The 18,570-nt window shown below is 41.2% G+C and overlaps 4 protein-coding genes across 4 annotated transcripts; 2 read left to right on the top strand and 2 right to left on the bottom strand.

The window, feature by feature from the left end:
- Window positions 1-107: 107 nt before the first annotated feature.
- MELLADRAFT_66467 (uncharacterized protein) lies at window positions 108-1,191 on the top strand (the record flags this gene model as incomplete). The annotated part of the gene is made up of 3 exons (XM_007414478.1): window positions 108-364; window positions 415-608; window positions 710-1,191. The coding sequence occupies 3 exons, from the start codon at window positions 108-110 to the stop codon at window positions 1,189-1,191; spliced, it is 933 nt and encodes a 310-aa protein (XP_007414540.1).
- Window positions 1,192-1,211: 20 nt separating this feature from the next.
- On the top strand, window positions 1,212-2,078 carry MELLADRAFT_110298 (uncharacterized protein; the record flags this gene model as incomplete). Its single annotated transcript, XM_007414479.1, has 3 exons — window positions 1,212-1,252; window positions 1,287-1,415; window positions 1,910-2,078. 3 exons carry the CDS (start codon window positions 1,212-1,214, stop codon window positions 2,076-2,078), a joined length of 339 nt encoding a protein of 112 aa, XP_007414541.1.
- A 1,174-nt stretch (window positions 2,079-3,252) lies between these two features.
- On the bottom strand, window positions 3,253-3,891 carry MELLADRAFT_110297 (uncharacterized protein; the record flags this gene model as incomplete). Its single annotated transcript, XM_007414387.1, has 1 exon — window positions 3,253-3,891. The coding sequence occupies one exon, from the start codon at window positions 3,889-3,891 to the stop codon at window positions 3,253-3,255; it is 639 nt and encodes a 212-aa protein (XP_007414449.1).
- Window positions 3,892-14,203: 10,312 nt separating this feature from the next.
- MELLADRAFT_66464 (uncharacterized protein) lies at window positions 14,204-16,885 on the bottom strand (the record flags this gene model as incomplete). The annotated part of the gene is made up of 1 exon (XM_007414386.1): window positions 14,204-16,885. The coding sequence occupies one exon, from the start codon at window positions 16,883-16,885 to the stop codon at window positions 14,204-14,206; it is 2,682 nt and encodes an 893-aa protein (XP_007414448.1).
- Window positions 16,886-18,570: the final 1,685 nt, after the last annotated feature.

Below are 18,570 nucleotides of genomic sequence, written 5' to 3'. Positions count from 1 at the left end.
TCAAAATTCCTGATATTGCGTTCAGAACTTCATTTCGTCACATGGATAATCAGAATCAACTTTTCCGTAATCAAATTATCTCGGACAGGGTTAATGAGTTGTTTAAGATGTATGTTCGGGGTGAAAGATGCCTAAGATACTCAATTTATCAACTTCGTCAAATGATCATTCCATATCAAGATCCATGGTTTCAGTACTACTACTCAGTTCTGGCTCAGGATGCAATCGAAAATGATATGATCGATGGTAGACCTTCATACCCGATGGGTGGAAACCCGCCTCTGCCAGAGGCTTCAATGCATGGAACTCTTCCGTGGATTATGCCAGAGCCAGTCGAACGGACACTGAGGAAAATCGACGAGTGGTAATTGAGCAATTGGAGGTACCGGCGTGACCACAATTGTATAATGAAAGGAGGAGGAGAAAAGATCAAGAAGAAGCCGTAGGAGATATGATGTTGAACACCACTCAAATCGACTCAACTTCCTCACACTCCTCCGGTTCTATATCTCCATCAAGATTTCAGAAGACAAAAGCTTCAAGTTCCAGAAAAGTTTCTCATGTTAGGAAAGCGATCAACGAAACCGTTCACGAATACCGAGAGGAGGGTTTTTAAGATGGTCAGACAATTCGAGCGAAGTTCTCAGAGACCTAAGGATTTTCCGATATCTTTCATTAAAGAATTACCTCAATACAAATTCATTGACAGAGAAGAGCTTATATGAAATCACATCAACTGAATATTCTGACGATACACATGTGCTTCAATGTGATCCCGAAATTAAAGAATCAAAGTTGATATTGAAGAATATCAGCAAAAAAATCAACATTGCATATTCAATTGAATGGAGAAGAGTCGCCTCCGCTTACCGTGAAGCTTTGCAATTAGACATTCCCTGTACTAGTAGTCATGATTCCCTCAAGAAATATTTTCAACACCTCAAGGAATTGAAAATCATGTATGACTCATGGGGTGAATGGTACCATATCATATGGTATGATGAGGCTTTGCGTCGCGAGTTTTTTAACAGCCCTCATTTGCCATTCGATGATTTTGACTCAAGTGAGCTTCTATATATCAAGAACTGGAAACCAGGTCACCCTATTAACGCGAGAGCGAGAACATCAAGTTTAGTACAACAGAGTAAATTGAAATACACTCCACCATCAAAGAGAATTCGTCAAGTATAAAATTCGTTTCCTAGGTCGCCATGGACAGGTCAGATGAAACTATCGCGAGGTCTGCCGGTCAGTGAGCAATCGTGTGGGAATTTGAACCTTGATAGATGTAAAAATGCTGAGTGTAGTAAAGCCCATGGGAAATGTGATTTTATCGAATGTTCGGGATCACATCGAAGAGTGACTAATCACACCCCAGGAGGCGGAGTCAAAAAGGACACTTGTGGGCGTGCAATGTGAGTCTCCGAAAGGGTTTTCAATAGCTATCAAATCCAATCTAACAGCAGATCTCATACCATTGCCTTGTCTTCCGATCCTCTAGCAGCATATTTAATCAAGAGACCTATTTAGGATGGTATGCACAATGAATGATTATTTTCAATTCCTCAATCTTCTCTCGTCAAAACCTGAAGCTAGTCACATAACTAGGCCTAACAGAAGGGTTCTGGTCAATATCGGAGATTCCAGACGAGTAACTCCCGACATCATTGATCCAGAGTATGTATGCGATCAACATTCAGATCGATGTATAGAAGCAGGGCATTCCCATCCCCCAGAGATCTCGACTTGCGCTATCAAGAACGAATGCAGATGCGGCTCATAAAGCAGACATATCGTCACCACTCATTCGATACCCATCACCGTTTGAACCTTGGGTTACGTTCATCCGGTGTTTCTCGTTTCTCAGTATTCTCATTTCCAATTCTGTGCTTCTTGCTTCTCTTATCAGGCTGTTCCAGTATTATGAGATCAATATTTGTTTCTCGCTCATCGCACCCAGGTGGCAAAAATCTAAATCTCACAATTTTCCAGCTGTTGCGTTTACATGTGATGGCGTTCCGCCTATGCCTTTCACCCTGTTGTGCCCTGTCTTGCCAGAGAATCCAGAGACATCGTAAAAACAGGAACACACCAAACGAAATAAGAAGTCAAGGAAAAGTTACAATGGGAACATATCAGCGTGTATATTTCATCTACCTCCTCATAATCAAATTGAGTAGCTAAGAATAGAAGAGCAAATCCAACAATACTAACGCAGCAGAGAACCGCCTTCATTAGAAACATTTAGTCGAATGGTTTTCTCCTTATCATATCACAATTTGTCCTTATAAAATGCCTCCAGATGTCATACCATACAACGCTTCACTACTGATTAGCACTGACTAAAAGGATAGAAGATAAGGCTTTCTTGGGTATCCTTCAGCGTGTATTTGTATGCTCCCAATCATGCATAGTGACTAACTCATACAATCTTTGGTGAAGTCTTTGGTGAATTTCCCGTAAAAATCACTTAGGTTATCACAGTTAATTACCACCCACTTGCCTCGTTATTTGAACTCCATCAAGTATGTAGAACATACTATATCAAGTGTGCAAGACACGGTGAACTCATGATACAACAGCGGAATACCAGACGGGAGACTATCCAGCTGCAAAATGTGAAGCTGATCTGCACGCAGAGAAAGTAAATTATGAATGTCTGAGTGTCTTGAATCACGGGTAAGGGATAAGGGAACTGGTAAAAAGCACGATGGCTTTGATAAGCACGCTGCACAACCAACAAGGATCTGATAAAGGTCTTCTGACCTATTAGCAGGTTCAGAATATCGAGTCAGATATGTTAGTGTAAGTTATCTCAAGTTTGATAACTGATCTTTGGACTAGCGACAGAGACAAGACTTCTGTGACAAACGATAGAGAAATTCAAATAGAAACGTATCCGGTACATATGTTAATTAGTTGAAAACACGCATCGAGAGAAAGATGAAAAGGTACGTACTTCTCTTCCCAAAGATGGGGAAAAGAGAAGTACTTTGGACAAGGGGGTTAGTATATAAGATATTGAGTGTGAGTGAAATTCGATTGGGGCAATGTTCTTGATCTTCAAATCTCGTCTAATAGTTAAATCTTCTTGTGCTTCTTCTTAGATTTGTTAAAGTATCTGAGCCTTCTTTCATACGTATGTAAGCTTTAAGTTCTTTTACTCTCTTCTCGTCGATTGGAGTTTTCAACATAAATTCACTCCTGCTCTCCAAAAACCGAATTTTTACAAAGACATACCTTTTCGAAATTTTATACAGGACCTAAACCTTTGACTTTCTGGTCTCGTAGCGCAAAGAATCTTTTGAACTCTGGAGTCTTTATCAGAAGGTGTTCTGGGAGGTTGTCAGTCCAAGTACCAATGATTCGAGAGTTCGTGCTAGCCCTCCTTGGCTGTGATCTCAAGATAACCTTCAATTCTTTGAGTAAGTCAAAGTGTAAGTTGACGTGAAGACAAATCAGCGCCTCTCCTAAACTCGCTTCAACCTCTGTGTCAGGAAGCATGTTCAACCATTCAAACGGGATTTTTAGATCATGTTTATCAGAAAGGCTTGCAAGGTTTTTGATACGAACTGAGAAGAGTTCTGAAAGCCTATCTTTCTTTTGGCTAAGACGATACATTGTATATTCACGATTCCAAGCATGATCAAATACTTGAGACTTATGGCCAGCAGGTAAGAGTACTACACCATTCATAGTCTCTATCAATTGGAAAATCTTCTCCAAAATCTCTTCTTTACTCAATTTCTCCCAACTTACTGTGTCCGATGAAAGATCAAGGATGTTGGCAATACGCATGATGGGTGGTATGTGAGCACCTTCCATTATTGATCCATCTTCTAGGATCTCCTTCAGGACTCTCGATTGTTTATCAAGATGAGAGTATGCCATGAAGCAAAGGGTGGCCACACGATTGTGAAACAGGTCACCAAATATCCTGACGAGCTGTCCAACTTCCTTCAGGTCCGTATTGATGAGGTGTAATAACTTTTCATGACATTCTGTCCACTCTTCAATCGTTGCATTTTTGTAAAGGTCTGGGATGTACGGTAACTAGACTTCTCAGAACGGAGAAGTCTTTCGGTACTGTTTAACGATAATTCTTCTTGGGACGCGGTTTTCTATCTCAAAGCGGAGATGTCAAAAACGAAGAGAGAAATAAGATAAATGATTATTCCGATGAAGAAAAGAGCAACAAAGTATTAGAAACAACAAAGTATATATAAGAGAAGTAATAACATAAAATTGAATAAACAACCGTTATCCGCGTTCCTTGTTCCTTCTCACAAATCATATACATACGTCATATGTTCTTAACTAGCTATTATAAATATTAGCCCTATTCTTCTAGACGTTGTGTTACAAATTGTTACAGCGTGCAAGGTTCATGACAAATTATGACCTCGCTTATACCTGTCAGTGGCAAAAAATTCGCGACCGCCTTCACATACCCACATCTTGAATGGCTTGTTTAGGCACACAGGGGTTGGCAATCACGCTAAAAATCCATTTTCCAAGGTAGTTGTTCGTAATTGTTGTAATTGATGGTGTTCCTCATCTACACGGCGCTTTGCTCTTGCGATCCAAACATATTGACTTGGACCAGGGCCTAAAGCGGGGCTGAGACGGTGAAACCTTTCCAAAAAAACGTCCAAATTGAGCGGCAGTTGAGATAACGGCACCCATCGATCGTCCAACATTGAAGTCTCTCCAAAGCGTACTAAGTATTCGTGAATACCCAGCAAGTCTGATCGATAATCCAAGATGGTTTTGACTTGTAGATCTTCCTGGATCAGAAGTGACCCCCAGCGAGTTCTTTCTGCAACCGAAAATTCTTCTGCTTTTCCTACAAACGGCATCAGGAGAGAAACATTGAATACTGGATGAAGACGGCGTAAATCTGAAGGTAGGTCCAACTCAGCTGCATTCCTTCCTATCATCTTCACTACGCGAAAAGGTCCCAATCTTCGCACATCAAGTTTGTTATTCGGTCTTTTCGTCTTGAGATGTTTTCTTGACAGCCAGACCAAATCGCCAGGTTGGTAAATCTTCTCCACCCGCCGATCTTTATTGTAGTATCGTGCCTGGGTCTCCTTCGCACATGCGAGATTCAATGCCATCCGTTGCTGAACATCCTGCATGTGTTCAACGAATTTGTCAGCGTTGGGTCTTCCCGATGATCCTGTCAGAGAATTAAAACGTGGATGATATCCCTGGAGCGCAAAGAACGGTGACATCTTTGTCGAACTGGAAGCCGAATTGTTATATGAGAATTCCGCCATTGGCAGCCATCGAGTCCAATCATCCTGGTCTTCAGAAACAAAGTGGCGTAAATAATCCTCCAACAAGGCGTTCAGGCGTTCGACTTGCCCGTCCGTCTGGGGATGAAAGGCCGTCGACGGTGCCGGCGATACACGCAGCAATCGTAAAACACTCGTCCAGAACCCGGAAACCAGAGTGGTGCCTCGATCCGAAACGATGACGTCAGGCAATCCGTGGAACCTAAACACCTGTGCTACGAAAGCAGTTGCTAAATCATCAGCTGTCCAAGATTCTTTCGCCGGAATAAAATGCGCGGCTTTGGAAAAATGGTCGACCACCACCATGACTGAATCAAACTCATTTGAAAGTGGTAGTTTGACGATAAAATCAACTCCAATCGTTGACCATGGTCGATCTGGTATAGGGAGCGGAATTAGTTGTCCTTGTGGGGCTCGATGGTCCACCTTAACTTGTTGACAGCTGGTGCATTCCTTGAGAAATTCTATAACATCACGACGAAGGTTTGGCCAACCAAAGGAGCGGGTTAGCAAATCCAGTGTCTTCATACTTCCCCAATGTCCACCCGTCGAGGATTCGTGAATCTCCTTCAAGATTTCTTTACGCAAGAAAAATGGAACATAGACCCGATCCCTCCACCACCATAAGCCTTCTAGGAAGTATAAGAACGCGGGATGCACTCCTGCAATCAAATCATCAGCGTGGTAAGCATTCACAATCCTTTCTTTCTAAGGTGCAGAAATTGGCATGTAAGCGGAAACATCAAAACTCCCCGGGTTCTTCACATGGATCGCGCTGATGCCTGCCTCTTTGATCTCCCTTGTCCCCAACAAAATCACTCTCGAAGAATCTTCTTTCCCACACACGAAATCCGATCTCCTAGAAGCCGGATCAGCCGGGTTTGATTTTCCTGGGGTATGCAAGATCTCGAAGTTAAACTCTCCTAAAAACGACGCCCATCGCGCCTGTCTCGGAGTCAAAGCTTGTGAAGTCATAAAATAACGCAGATTTGCGTGGTCAGATAAGACAGCAACTGGTATGTCCGTACCCATTAACCATGCTCTCCACTCATGAAAGCACACTACTATTGCTCCTAACTCTTGATCGTGAATTTGCCAACGACGCTCCGCTTCAGTCAATTTCTTGGAAAAATAAGCCACTGGACGCAACTCTCCTTGATCGGATTTCTGCGACAATATTCCTGAATAAGCGTAACCGGAGGCATCAACTTGTACGACACGCGGAAGATTGAAGTCAAAATGAAGCAAAAACGGGGCTGCAGAAAATAGGCGACGTAGCTCATTAAAGGACTTCTTTGCCAAATCTTGCTTCAGCCCTGTTATCGCATTAGCGGTTTTCGCCGTAAGTGCTGTAAGCGGTCCCACAATACGGGGAAAATCTGCAATGAATCGCCGATCGAAATTTGAAAAGCCCAGAAAACGCTGTAGTTCTGATAGGTCTTGAGGAAAAGGCCAATCAGCTATCGTCCTGAGTTTCGAAGGATCCATGCTAATGCCACTGGTCGAAATGACGAAACCTAAAAAAATAACTTCTGTAGCAAAAAATTGACATTTCTCGGGAGAGGCAGTAAGCTTATGTTCTGACAATTTTGATAATACCTTTTCGATGTGTAGTTCGTGATCTTCTGCATTTTTCGAAAAGATTAGTATATCATCAAGGTAGACAAAACAAAAGACATCTAAATACTCCCTGAGTACCCATTGAATAAACCGCTGAAATACTGCAGGAGCGTTAGCCAAGCCAAATGGCATCACCGTGTACTCAAACAAACCCCATGGAGTCCGGAAGGCAGTCTTCCATTCATCGCCTTCTGCTACTCTCAGTAAGTTAAAAGCTGCTTTCAGGTCAATTTTTGCAAAATGCTTGCAACCTCTCAGTTGATTCAATAACCAAGACATCACTGGGATAGGGTAGCTGTCTCTCTTGGTTATTTTGTTCAGTCCCCGATAGTCGACGCAGGGTCTGTTTTTCTTACCAGGAACTTTCACAAAAAAGATGGGGGCTGCTGCAGGAGACTTGGAAGGCCGAATGAAGCCTTTACTTAACTGATCATTGAGGTAAGTCTTCAATTTGGATTGCTCATTAGGGGCAAGGTTATATAATCCTCCAAATGGAGGTTCACAACCCGGTTTAAGATCAATTGCAATATCGAACGATCTATGGGGAGGTAATACAGATTCCTGCGGAGAAAAAACATGTAAGTACTTTTCACAACTCTTTGGTAGATTAGAAAGAAAGGACTTGTCCGGGGAAAGAAGAGGAGATTTTGATGGAGCCTGGTCAAGAATGGGTGCTGTGTGATCTAAAGGGGAAGAAAAAGAAATGATCGAAGAACTAGGCTCACAAGAGACTAATGCTAAATCCACCACTTCATCATCTACTAAACATGCTGACACAACATTACCACCGATTTCAAGCCATCTACCCTTCTTGCTCATTAGCAACGTTACTTCATTTTCCACCATCCATGGCAACCCTAAAATTATATCATGACCATTACCGAGCTTCGTGACACCTAATTTCGCCTTAAACTTCGACTGCTTTCCTTCGACATCCATCACATCCATGACACCACACCATTCTCTAGTCACACTCGTACTCGAACCACCGTCAAAACCCAAAACCCTCTGCGGAACAAATTTTTTATTCAGATTCAAACGATGAAGATCAGCAAATCCGAAATCAATGAAACTATCACTGGCGCCCGTGTCTACTAGTGCCATCACTGCGATGGGGAAGTTATCAGAAATGATGCGTAATGGAACAAGGAACCGACGTGGATTGTCACCATCTGCTTGAACTCGAACAGCATCTACTCGAACCTCTTGTACACTTGGTTGATGAGTATATGGAACTGTCAAGGGATAAGTGGGTGTTGAGAGATTTTCCCAGAAAGTTTCAACAAAACGAGTCGTTTCTTCAATGGTGGAAGTAGGAAGAGTCGTATAGGCCTCATATTCCGCATCATCTAGATTGATGGCTGAAATTTGAGCGGGTGTTGAGTTGAGAGCCGAATTGACAGATGCTCGCAAAAACTTCAATTTCTCTTCCATTCGAACCGGGGGGTTGGGGCAGGATTGCCTACCATGCAAACTTCTCAACCTCTTGTGTTTGTCATCGTAAGTTTTCAGACAATCGTAACATAGGCTCTGAGTGTTGCACAAACGTCAAATGGCTGGAAAAGGGTTTGAACTGTCCCGTTGAATCAATACTTCATTCACGTCAATATCCATTGGGACAGGGCCATTGCCATTTCGACCAGAACTTGAAGCTTGATGTTGAGCCTGATGATGCATTGGTCTCATCATGGAATGATGAATTGGGTGCCGATAAACTTCACCTGGAACCTTCAAGTGGGGATGGGATTGAGCTACCTTTGAACGCAAATCTAAGATGTCAGCCGCCTCCACCGCCATAGCCTGCTTTTGAGCTAAATCCGTCTCATTCACCCAACCTGCTACCCTAGCCGCTTCCATCTGAATACTGGGATGAAGGCCTTCTACATATAACAAAATCTTATCTTCTGCTGTTTTCTTGACGTTGAGAGATAACATTTCGAATTTCGAGTTATAGTCGATGATTGACATCTTCCCCTGTTTGCAGGCCTCCAGTTCTTCACGACAGGTCTTATCGGCATGTTTGTCGCCAAATTTATAGATCAATTCATCCAAAAAATTATCAAGGTTCAGCAATTCCGGTAAGTCATAAACCAAAGCTTTAAGATTGCCATAAGGATTCAAAAAACCTTGTCGAAATGCGTTCTTCTGTAACAACCCCATAAACCAAATTTGAGTACTTGAGGAAGTCGATGAGTTCGTAGAATTGAAGTGCCTAGCGATCCAGTTAATTTTCGCCTTGTCATCCTTCCATACGATCTGATCCAACTCATCATGAATCTCCACCAAAAACTGTCTCACGCCTTTTGCATCTCCATAATAACGCAGATTATCACGAACTTTCGGCGCTCTTGAATCCGTTACCATTTTGATGGTTGGTGCTCTTGAGGCCGGTCTGGCTGTAGGCGTTGATCTCTGTTGTTGAGCTGGTTGTGGTTGATGTTGATAATGTCCAAAATCTGGTTGTGGTGCAAAATTTGGAGCATTAGGCGTCGGAGTAAATTGAAATTGAGGCTGCGGTTGATGAAAATGTGGCATATGTTGTTGATGCATATGATTCGGGTCCACAAATGGTTGTCCTGGCGGATTTTGACCAAATTGAGGGTTCACAAAAGGCGGAGCTTGTGCATTCTGAGCGAATTGTGGTTGTTGAGGGGTGGCAAAAGGCGGTGGTTGTGCATGTTGTGCAAAATTTGGCTGATTTTGAGCGAATTGAGGTGCAGGTTGCTGCACAAAATGAGGAGGTGGTACCGCGAAATGAGGGACATGGGGAACTGAGTAGCGTGGCGGAGGAGGAGGTGGGAGATCGGAAGGTGGTCCATTGGGCCAAACCGGACCAGGGTAAGTGTAATTCGGAATCTCTGCTCCAAGTCCATGTTGTCGTTGGTATCTTTGTGCTGCCAAACGCCAACTAGGTTCGCCAGAGGTTGCCGGTTGTGGTGCGCGGGTCCCTGTTGTCCTGATTGATTCGCATTCCTTCTATTAATTGCGAACTCCAAATTACTCAAGCCTTGAGCCAGCCTAGAGACAGGGGATTGAGACTGTGGGAGACGAGTGTTGCGATAACTTGGGGGAGAATCAATTCTGATGGCATGGGGATCCGAGAGCTCACTGCTAGTTCCTTGATGCGGCGGATTATCTCTTCCGAAGACTGAAGATGCCGTCGGACTCTCCCTCCCTTCTCTCCATGGATTCATATCTGATCTAGATCTGGGAGTGAATCTGAATCTAAAGAAGTCGGTGGAGTAAGGATCGGGTCTGAATCCGAAGGCGTCGATCCAAATACAGCTGTTCGTATTCTTCCAAATCTGACCAATACCTCCAAGATCGGAGAAAAAGAGCTTGAGAAGTGATCGGAGAATTAAAAACGGAATCTGCAAATGGATTCTCGTCTGAGTGATTGAAAAAAGGCAGATGTCGAAAAGTCGTTATCAATTGATCGGGATCTTCAATTGGAATTTCGAAAAGAGGTAAGTTGGTAAATGAAATCAATAACTCTTCCGTTGAAAATTGACTTGGATGGATATATTGATGTAAAAATCCGTGAGAAAATGAAGGATGTGTAAAATTGCTGTACATAAACTAGAAAAAAGAGAGAGAACGATGAGTAAATTTGGTCGATAAAAGGAGAGAACGAAAAAAATATTAATTTTAAAAAAGGTGATCTAAGTGATCTGATGAAAAAGAATTAATTTTATCGATAAATTTTCGATAGCGCTCAGAAAAAAAGAGATCGGAATAAAAATGTAAAGGTCTGGGATGTACGGTAACTAGACTTCTCAGAACGGAGAAGTCTTTCGGTACTGTTTAACGATAATTCTTCTTGGGACGCGGTTTTCTATCTCAAAGCGGAGATGTCAAAAACGAAGAGAGAAATAAGATAAATGATTATTCCGATGAAGAAAAGAGCAACAAAGTATTAGAAACAACAAAGTATATATAAGAGAAGTAATAACATAAAATTGAATAAACAACCGTTATCCGCGTTCCTTGTTCCTTCTTACAAATCATATACATACGCCATATGTTCTTAACTAGCTATTATAAATATTAGCCCTATTCTTCTAGACGTTGTGTTACAAATTGTTACAGCGTGCAAGGTTCATGACAATTTTCGAATTTAGGAAAACTTTGATCAGCTTTTAACAAGATCCCAATCCTCTGAACTGACGGTGAGAGCGTATCTCTTCGTTTGTTCCAGCTCAAGACGATATATCTTTCCTTGAATTGCTCCAGGATTGACATCAGCCGCCTTTTGCCCTCCATCAGACTACCAAACTCGGACGTATACATCTTGATATGATCAGTCCAGCTTTTAGGGTCGGTAGCATAACCATTCACCATCATGTATTCGAATTCCAGATCAGTCAAGTTGATTTTGAGCCCTTCAGTTTTGTTTTTCAACTTTAAGCACCGGCATAGGAACTCGAACTTGGAGAGCTTGAGAAATGTTTCCTTGGTGTTAGAGCTGATCGATTCTTGAAGTTCTGGATCACGCCTCTTGGGGGAAGTAGTAGTTGCTTTCAAGAAGGGAAAAGTTTGTACATCTTGCTCCATATAAACTGCTTCTGATTTCTTAGATTTCTTTTTCGTCTTTCCCTTTCCTCTTTTAGGACCCTTCCTGGCCAAGTGACTTGCTAGTCCAGGTACTTTTAAAGATGAACTTTCCTCATATACATCGGTTTCTGCGATACCTTTTGGCTCTAATTCCTCTTCTTCCTTCGATTTAGTTTTAGTTAGTGACGAGACCCTAGAGGACTTATCATTTTCCAATTCATTCACTTTTATCTCATCATCAGTCTCGGGGCTTCTCCTGTCTGCTTCATCTGTGCTGAAATATTCATCAAGTACTTTGTATAGATTTTTGTTTTCAAATCCACTGACGTGGTCGGTAGAATGACCTTTGTTCTTCCGGTTAGATTCTCTGGAAACAATTGCATTGTAGTCAGACCCTTTGGGCTGGGGCATTTCTTTAGCTATGCCTTGAAGTTGTAGTGTAGATTGTTTCACCCATTTGTTGGATCCAGAATTGGTTTTGTCCTCTCCCACTCCTTTGAGTTTGGACTTATCTGTAGTTTCAAGACTCTTCTTCATGCCTTCCATTGTCTCATTCATCTCCAAAGCCTGGGATGGTGTTTTTAAGTTTTTGGGGGCATCGTGCCATTCATTCTCATGTTCAGACAAGCTTCTCTCCTGGGAATGATGAGATTGATCCTCAGAATGTGAAACCACTGTATCTTCCAATTCTGATGGTCTTGTTGCATCATGAATTTGAATCAATTTGTCATTTGTAACTTCCTTATCTTTACCATTGTTCACGGTATCGACTATCGATGGGACATGTGAGATTGGGATGAATTTATTCTTGTGGGTTGATGTGTTTACATCTGAATATTCACATTCAGTGCCCAAGACTTGTGAGTACTTCCTTTTTTCAAAATTACTATTTCCAGCTCCAGCAACAGTATCCAAAGAAGAGAGTCTTGGGAAATTGAATGTGAACCTCTCATTCACTTGTGGAAGCACATTCTTCCCTGTAAGGGTTTCCCCAGAATCCTGAATAGGGATTTCCTTGTGGGAAAACTCCGGTTGATGTTGGAAGAAAGAAAAATGATGATATGCTGGGCACAGATTGCCATTTAGGCCAACAAATGTATCAGATTCTGGGTTTTGAGTGGAAACCCCGTCTAATATCCCGAGACTATTCCATAAACTGTAGCTTCTTGTATAATGTGGTGTGAATGGGTCCAGATTTGGGGCGACTACGACTGAGAAGAACAGGTTGAACCTGATGATCAAGAACAGGAACGCATTCGAGTAAACTGTTAACTTCATATCTATTCCTCTGCAATAAAATGAGGACAATCTCGATTGAAATGAATCCAATCTGATAAAAATAGCCAGGAGATGAAACAACTTTTGGGGGGTTCCTGCGCTGCCTCACATTGTAGACAATTCCTACCTGGTTAACTCCACGTCTGAAGTAGTACCTTGCAAAGTAACTCCTTTCAGTATACCGTGGTAGGAGTGGAATTATCTTGTTCATCAGTCAAGATACTTCAGACGAGTTTGTGTATATTCTTCCCATGCGATCATGTGATCGAATAAAGCCAATTTGTCTCACGAGCAGCTGACCTTGCGATCAAACATGTAACAAGTTAACAGGGAATGGGTTTTGGAGCCGGAGGGCTTTTTCACAATGTGGCAAATTGATGAGATGTGCATTTCATTGCCACGACGGAGAATCAATTCACATCTGCTACGTATATTGTCAGGTACTGGTTACTGCGAGCTAGCTGGCGCGCCAGTCTGCGATTTCCTCACTTCATTCAGTCCATTTGCTAAACTACAGAGATCTATAAGCTATGATACCAACTGAAGAAAGGATTATCCTGTTTCCAAGGCGGATCATGAATGATTGTATGTGTCTTTTGAGATACATAATTCGGGTGATGAATCAAAAGAGTAAGCGTATCTATATGTTATCATCGATCAAGAAGGTTTTTCAGCGCTACTATCCACATATCGTTACTAATAGCACTCAACAGTCTGTTCTAGTCCTTCTGAGTTCAGTATCTGTTTCTCTCTCATCTCACTCCACAATGCGGCAGACATTTAGTCTCATTACTTTGCAGCCGCCACATTCACATGTGCCCCCACCTGTACCTTTTCACCTTGTGACCGTGCCACAGAAGGGCGAAATATATTCCACAAAAAGAAATGATTACTGACAATCAAAGAAAGAAATCGAAGAAAACTTGAAAAGGCAAGAGACCAGTGTGAATGTATTGAATTGTCTACCACCACATAGTTAAATTAAACAGCTAAAAATAAAATAAAACAAAAACAAGTGAATCCAACCCCAACCATGGCGACAAAAAAGGGAGCACATTCATTATTAATATCTATTCGGGGATACCACACCATACGACGCTTCACTGTTGAGCACTCGTGACTAAGATGATATAAAATGAAACTTTCTTGGGTATCTGACAGCATATATTTCTACGCCCATTTTGACCAATTGATACGATATTTGGTGGTGTCGGTGGAGATTGTCCCGTTTTTAAATTTGCCTCGTTATATCAACTCCGCCAGCTATGCCACAGGTATGCGAAAGGGAACTGCGCAGGACAAAATGAACTCAGTACATTTGGACAGCTTGCTCCAAGCCAAGAGAATATCTAGCTGCAAAACGTGAAAACCATCCGCACGCAGACAAGATAGATTGACTTCTAACCCACAGACAAAGAAATTATGAAGACTTTACCTTTGTGAAATTAAGTTTATGAGGTACCTAAGCCTTTGACTTTCTGATCCCGTAGCGCAAAAAATCTTTGGAACTCCAGAGTCTTCGCCCTAAGGTGTTGGGGGATGAGGAGTTCATCCCAATTACCAATGATACGAGCGCTTGTCCTTGGCTGTGATTTCAAGATATCTTTCAGCTCTTTAAGCGCGTCAAAGTGTAAATCGGCGTGAAGACAAATCAGTGCCTCTCCTAAACTCGCTTCTGCTGCTGATTCAGGAAGCTTTTTCACCCATCTGGATGGGATTTTTAAATCATGTTTATCAGCAAGGCTTGCAAGGGTTTTGATACGAGCTTGGAAGAGTTCTGAAAGTCTATCTTTCTTCTTGATAAGACGATACATTGAATATTCACTATTCCACGTATGATCAAACACATGAAACTTTTGACCACCAGGTATAAGTATGAAGCCATTCAAATTATCTATCAATTCGCAAGTCTTATCCAAAATCTCTTTTTCATTCAGTTTCTGCCAAAACACAGTATCTGATGAAAGATCAAGTATGTTGGCAATACTCATGACAATCGGTATACGAACGCCGTCCATTACTGATCCATCTTTGAGGATCTCCTTCAAAACTCTCGATTGCTTTTCAAGATGAGAGTTTACCATGTAGGCAAATGTGGCCACGCGAATTTGTAAAACCGGACCAAAGATTACGTTGAGGTCCATCATTCCATCCTCCAATTTGGTGAGCTCTAACAACGTATCATGACATTCCTTCCATTCTTCAATCTTTGCGTTTTCAAATTGAGGAAACATTTGATCACCTTTCAACAAGCTACCAACCCTTTGAACGGTTGGTGGGAGCACCTTCGCTCGATCTTTCCACTTCCAGACAACATGCATTTCTTTGAATTGCTCCAGGAGTGACATCAGCCGCCTTTTTCCCTCTAAGATATCACGAAACTGCTGTGCAAACCCATGGATATCACTAGTCCACATTTTAGGGTGGGATGCAAAGCCATTGATGATCATGTATTTGAATCCGAGATCTGACAAGTCGATTTTGATTCCTTCAGTTGTGCTTTTCAACTTCAAGCACCGGCTCAGAAACTCCAACTTGGGGAGATTGAAAAATGTTTCCTCTGTGTCACAGCCTACTGGTCCTTGAAGTAATGGATCACACCTATCGGGAGACTTGGCTGTTTCTTTCAAGAAGGAAGATACGGATATCTCTTTCTCTGCGTCTACTTCTTCTAACATATCGAGTTTATTTGGATTTGGATTTGTAGCTGAGTTTGTATTTGTATTTTTATTTTTATTCTTCTTCTTCTTCTTTCCTTTTTTAGAAACCTTCTTAGCTAACTGATTTTCTGATTGCAGCTTTCCGATCTCTGCTTCATTCAATTTACTTTTAGTACGTGACCAAATTGTAGCGTCCATATCATTATATGAGTTCAAATTCAATACGTTTTTGCCTTCATCAGTTGCAATCCCTTTCGTTTTTGCTTCATTTTTGAGAATCCTCAAAGGTTCTTGAACAGATTTGAAAGGCTTATCGAGTAATTTATATGGATTTTCGTTCTCAAATTCACTCGATTTGACGAGGTCAGTTGAATCGTCATTATCCCGGTTTGATCCCTTGGAAAGAATCACATTCTGTTCTGAGTCTTTTGGTTTCAGTTGTTTGTCTTCTGTTGTAGGATCTTTCACTAATTTCTTTGATCCAGAATTGAGCCTGAGCTGGGTGCTTGTTTTCGCTGCTAGCTGGCTATCTAGACGTGTATGTTTTTGTATAACAGGTGATATCATCTGGCTTGAAAGACCTGGATTCAAATTCCCAATTGAATTCACGTGCTGATCTTTCTCTGTAATGACTTCTTCACCTTTTCCAAGCGTTTCTATCTTACTCTCGAGGTTAGGTTCTTCTTTAATTTCCGTACTTTTCTTCCAGTCTTCCACTGCCTTAGTCATCTCCATTGCCTCGGATAGTGTTTTGGTAGCTTTTTGCGAATTTCGAGATTGCTCACTATTGCTTTTTTCCCGAGAATCGTGAGGTTTACCCTGAAGATGCGAAATCTGTGGATTCTTCAATCCAGCCGATTTGATTGTATCATCGACGTGAACCATATCATCATTCATATTTGACTTGTCTTTGCCATTGCTCGAGGTATCGACTCCTGATGAGATAGCTGAATTAGGGAGCAGATTATTCTTTTGATACATGTTTGACACTTTTACATCTGGATGTTCAATTCCACTTTGCACGACTGTTGAATACTTTCTTCTTTTAGCGTCTTCACTTGGCGTTTTCACATTCTTGATTCTAGATCCAGGCGAAGTATGCGAAGAAGGTAATTCAGATAAATCAGATATGGATCTTTCATTCCCTTGAAGTTGTGACCGTACATCCTTCCCTATAAGTTTATTCTCAGTATCCTGAATAGTGATTTCATTCTTAGATAAGTCTAACTGATGTTGAAATAAAGAAAAGTGTTGATCTGTCGGCCACGGTCTTCCATTGAGGCCAAGAGTTGCACCAGATTCCGGTAAATTAAAGAAAACCCCGTCTAAGATTCCAGGGCTATTCCATAAATTGTAGCTTCTTGTGTCATGAGGTGTGAATGGATCCAGATTTGGTGCAAGTACACCAGTAAAGATATAGTTGAATATGAAAATTGAGGATAGTGATCCATTCAAGAAAACTGGTAGCTTCATGTTTATTGCTCTGTGATGAATTGTTGATAGTATGAATTTGAATACATCTGATTGTGGGGATAGGAAAAAGAAGAGTTCGCGAAAGTGTCAATCTTACTTTCGTTCTTTGTACTTTTACTTCAACATAGTACGCGATCTACGCGATACACACCTTGCTAAATCCATGCGGTCTGATATAATAGGGGAAGTTTGTTGTTCAGGGAGACTTCAGACAAGTTTGCGTATGCACTTCTTGCCGAGTGACCGTGTGATGTGATGAAGCCATTGGATCCATGCAAAGGTTGGTATATAATCTGACATGTAACAACATGGAAGGGGTTCTTGGGCGGGATGAGTTTTTCACACATGGAACTTGAAGTGGCTCCAAAGACCTCCTACATCATCATGTGTCTCAGGTGACAAAAAAGGGAATATACCATTCACCGGCAAGAAACACGAAGATTGTTCTTCAAGATGAGACGAGACGTCTAGGGATAATCTAACCCTGGCTTTTAGAAAGTGTGGCATTGGGGTGCCGGATACGTACTGAACTTGATAAAACAAGCCTTCTGCCTAAGCAACTGTGTAATCCACCCAAGCGCTCGAGGCCTCCCGAGGGGCTAGGGACTTTGGAAGTGTTCTCATTAAAAGAGGGAAGGGATCCGATGATGTCTAAAACATCTTATAAGTTATCTATCATGCTTCATCTTTTTACTCTGAGGCTATACCCATCTATCATAATTAGTGAAGTAAAAGACGCAGAGTCAGCCATATACCTTTGATATGTAGTCCAATGCGTGTGATGTACAGTCATCTAAGAAAAGCTTACTCAATTTTGTCCGCAAAACTCGAGCGAATTGGCGGGGAATTTTTCGCAAGCTTTTCTTAAATGACTTGTATCTTATTCCCTCACATTTTTATTACAGATTTTTGTAACACTTCTTCAAATGAGAATGATCAATTTGTATTCTTGGTGTTTCAATCTCGATCAAAGCTTTTAGAATATCAAACGTCCGATCGTTTAAAAAACATAAAAACTGCAACATTGCACATAAGAACGTTCAAGTCGATCTTGTCACACATCGCCTAAATATATTATTGGATATCACTATACTGAACTCACCCCAAAAGTTTCCTCTTTCTGATAAGCATAAGGATAATATATTGAGTCCTGTCACTGAGGGTGTTATTCATTTTCTTCGCTACTAATCTCATCTGAATAGAATTATGGGGCGGTATGAACAATGCTGAGTTGATGTAGGGTATGATATTGAACAAAATTGCCCTATGCTCGATATACAGAAACATCGAAAGGATCATATTGATATCGTATATAGATTCTTTCAGGCACTTGTTCTTGAACTAAAAAAATGGCAAACCTAATGCAACTGATTCTTTTTTTTGCACAACTTCAAGATTTTTCTTATTATAAAAGTACCAAAAACACACAAACACAACTAAAACAAAAAAAATCCTATACAACATAATAATTGTAACACAAAAAGTTGATTTTTTCAAGTACAAAAGATTTTGTTCTATAAAGGTTTCTTTTTTTTTCCCTCTTAACTTCCTCCATTTCGTATAAACCACTTCGTATTGGGTTTGTATAGAATTGAAGGTAGAAAGGGATTGTATATTTTTGTTTTGGTTTTGAAAAAGTAAAAAAAAGGCAACAAACATTAAAAAAGATCATTTTTTTCTTCTCT

Source organism: Melampsora larici-populina (assembly GCF_000204055.1).
Source record: "Melampsora larici-populina 98AG31 unplaced genomic scaffold MELLAscaffold_43, whole genome shotgun sequence".
Classification (NCBI taxonomy): Eukaryota; Fungi; Basidiomycota; class Pucciniomycetes; order Pucciniales; family Melampsoraceae; genus Melampsora; species Melampsora laricis-populina.
This window is presented reverse-complemented; position numbering and strand designations above follow the sequence as displayed.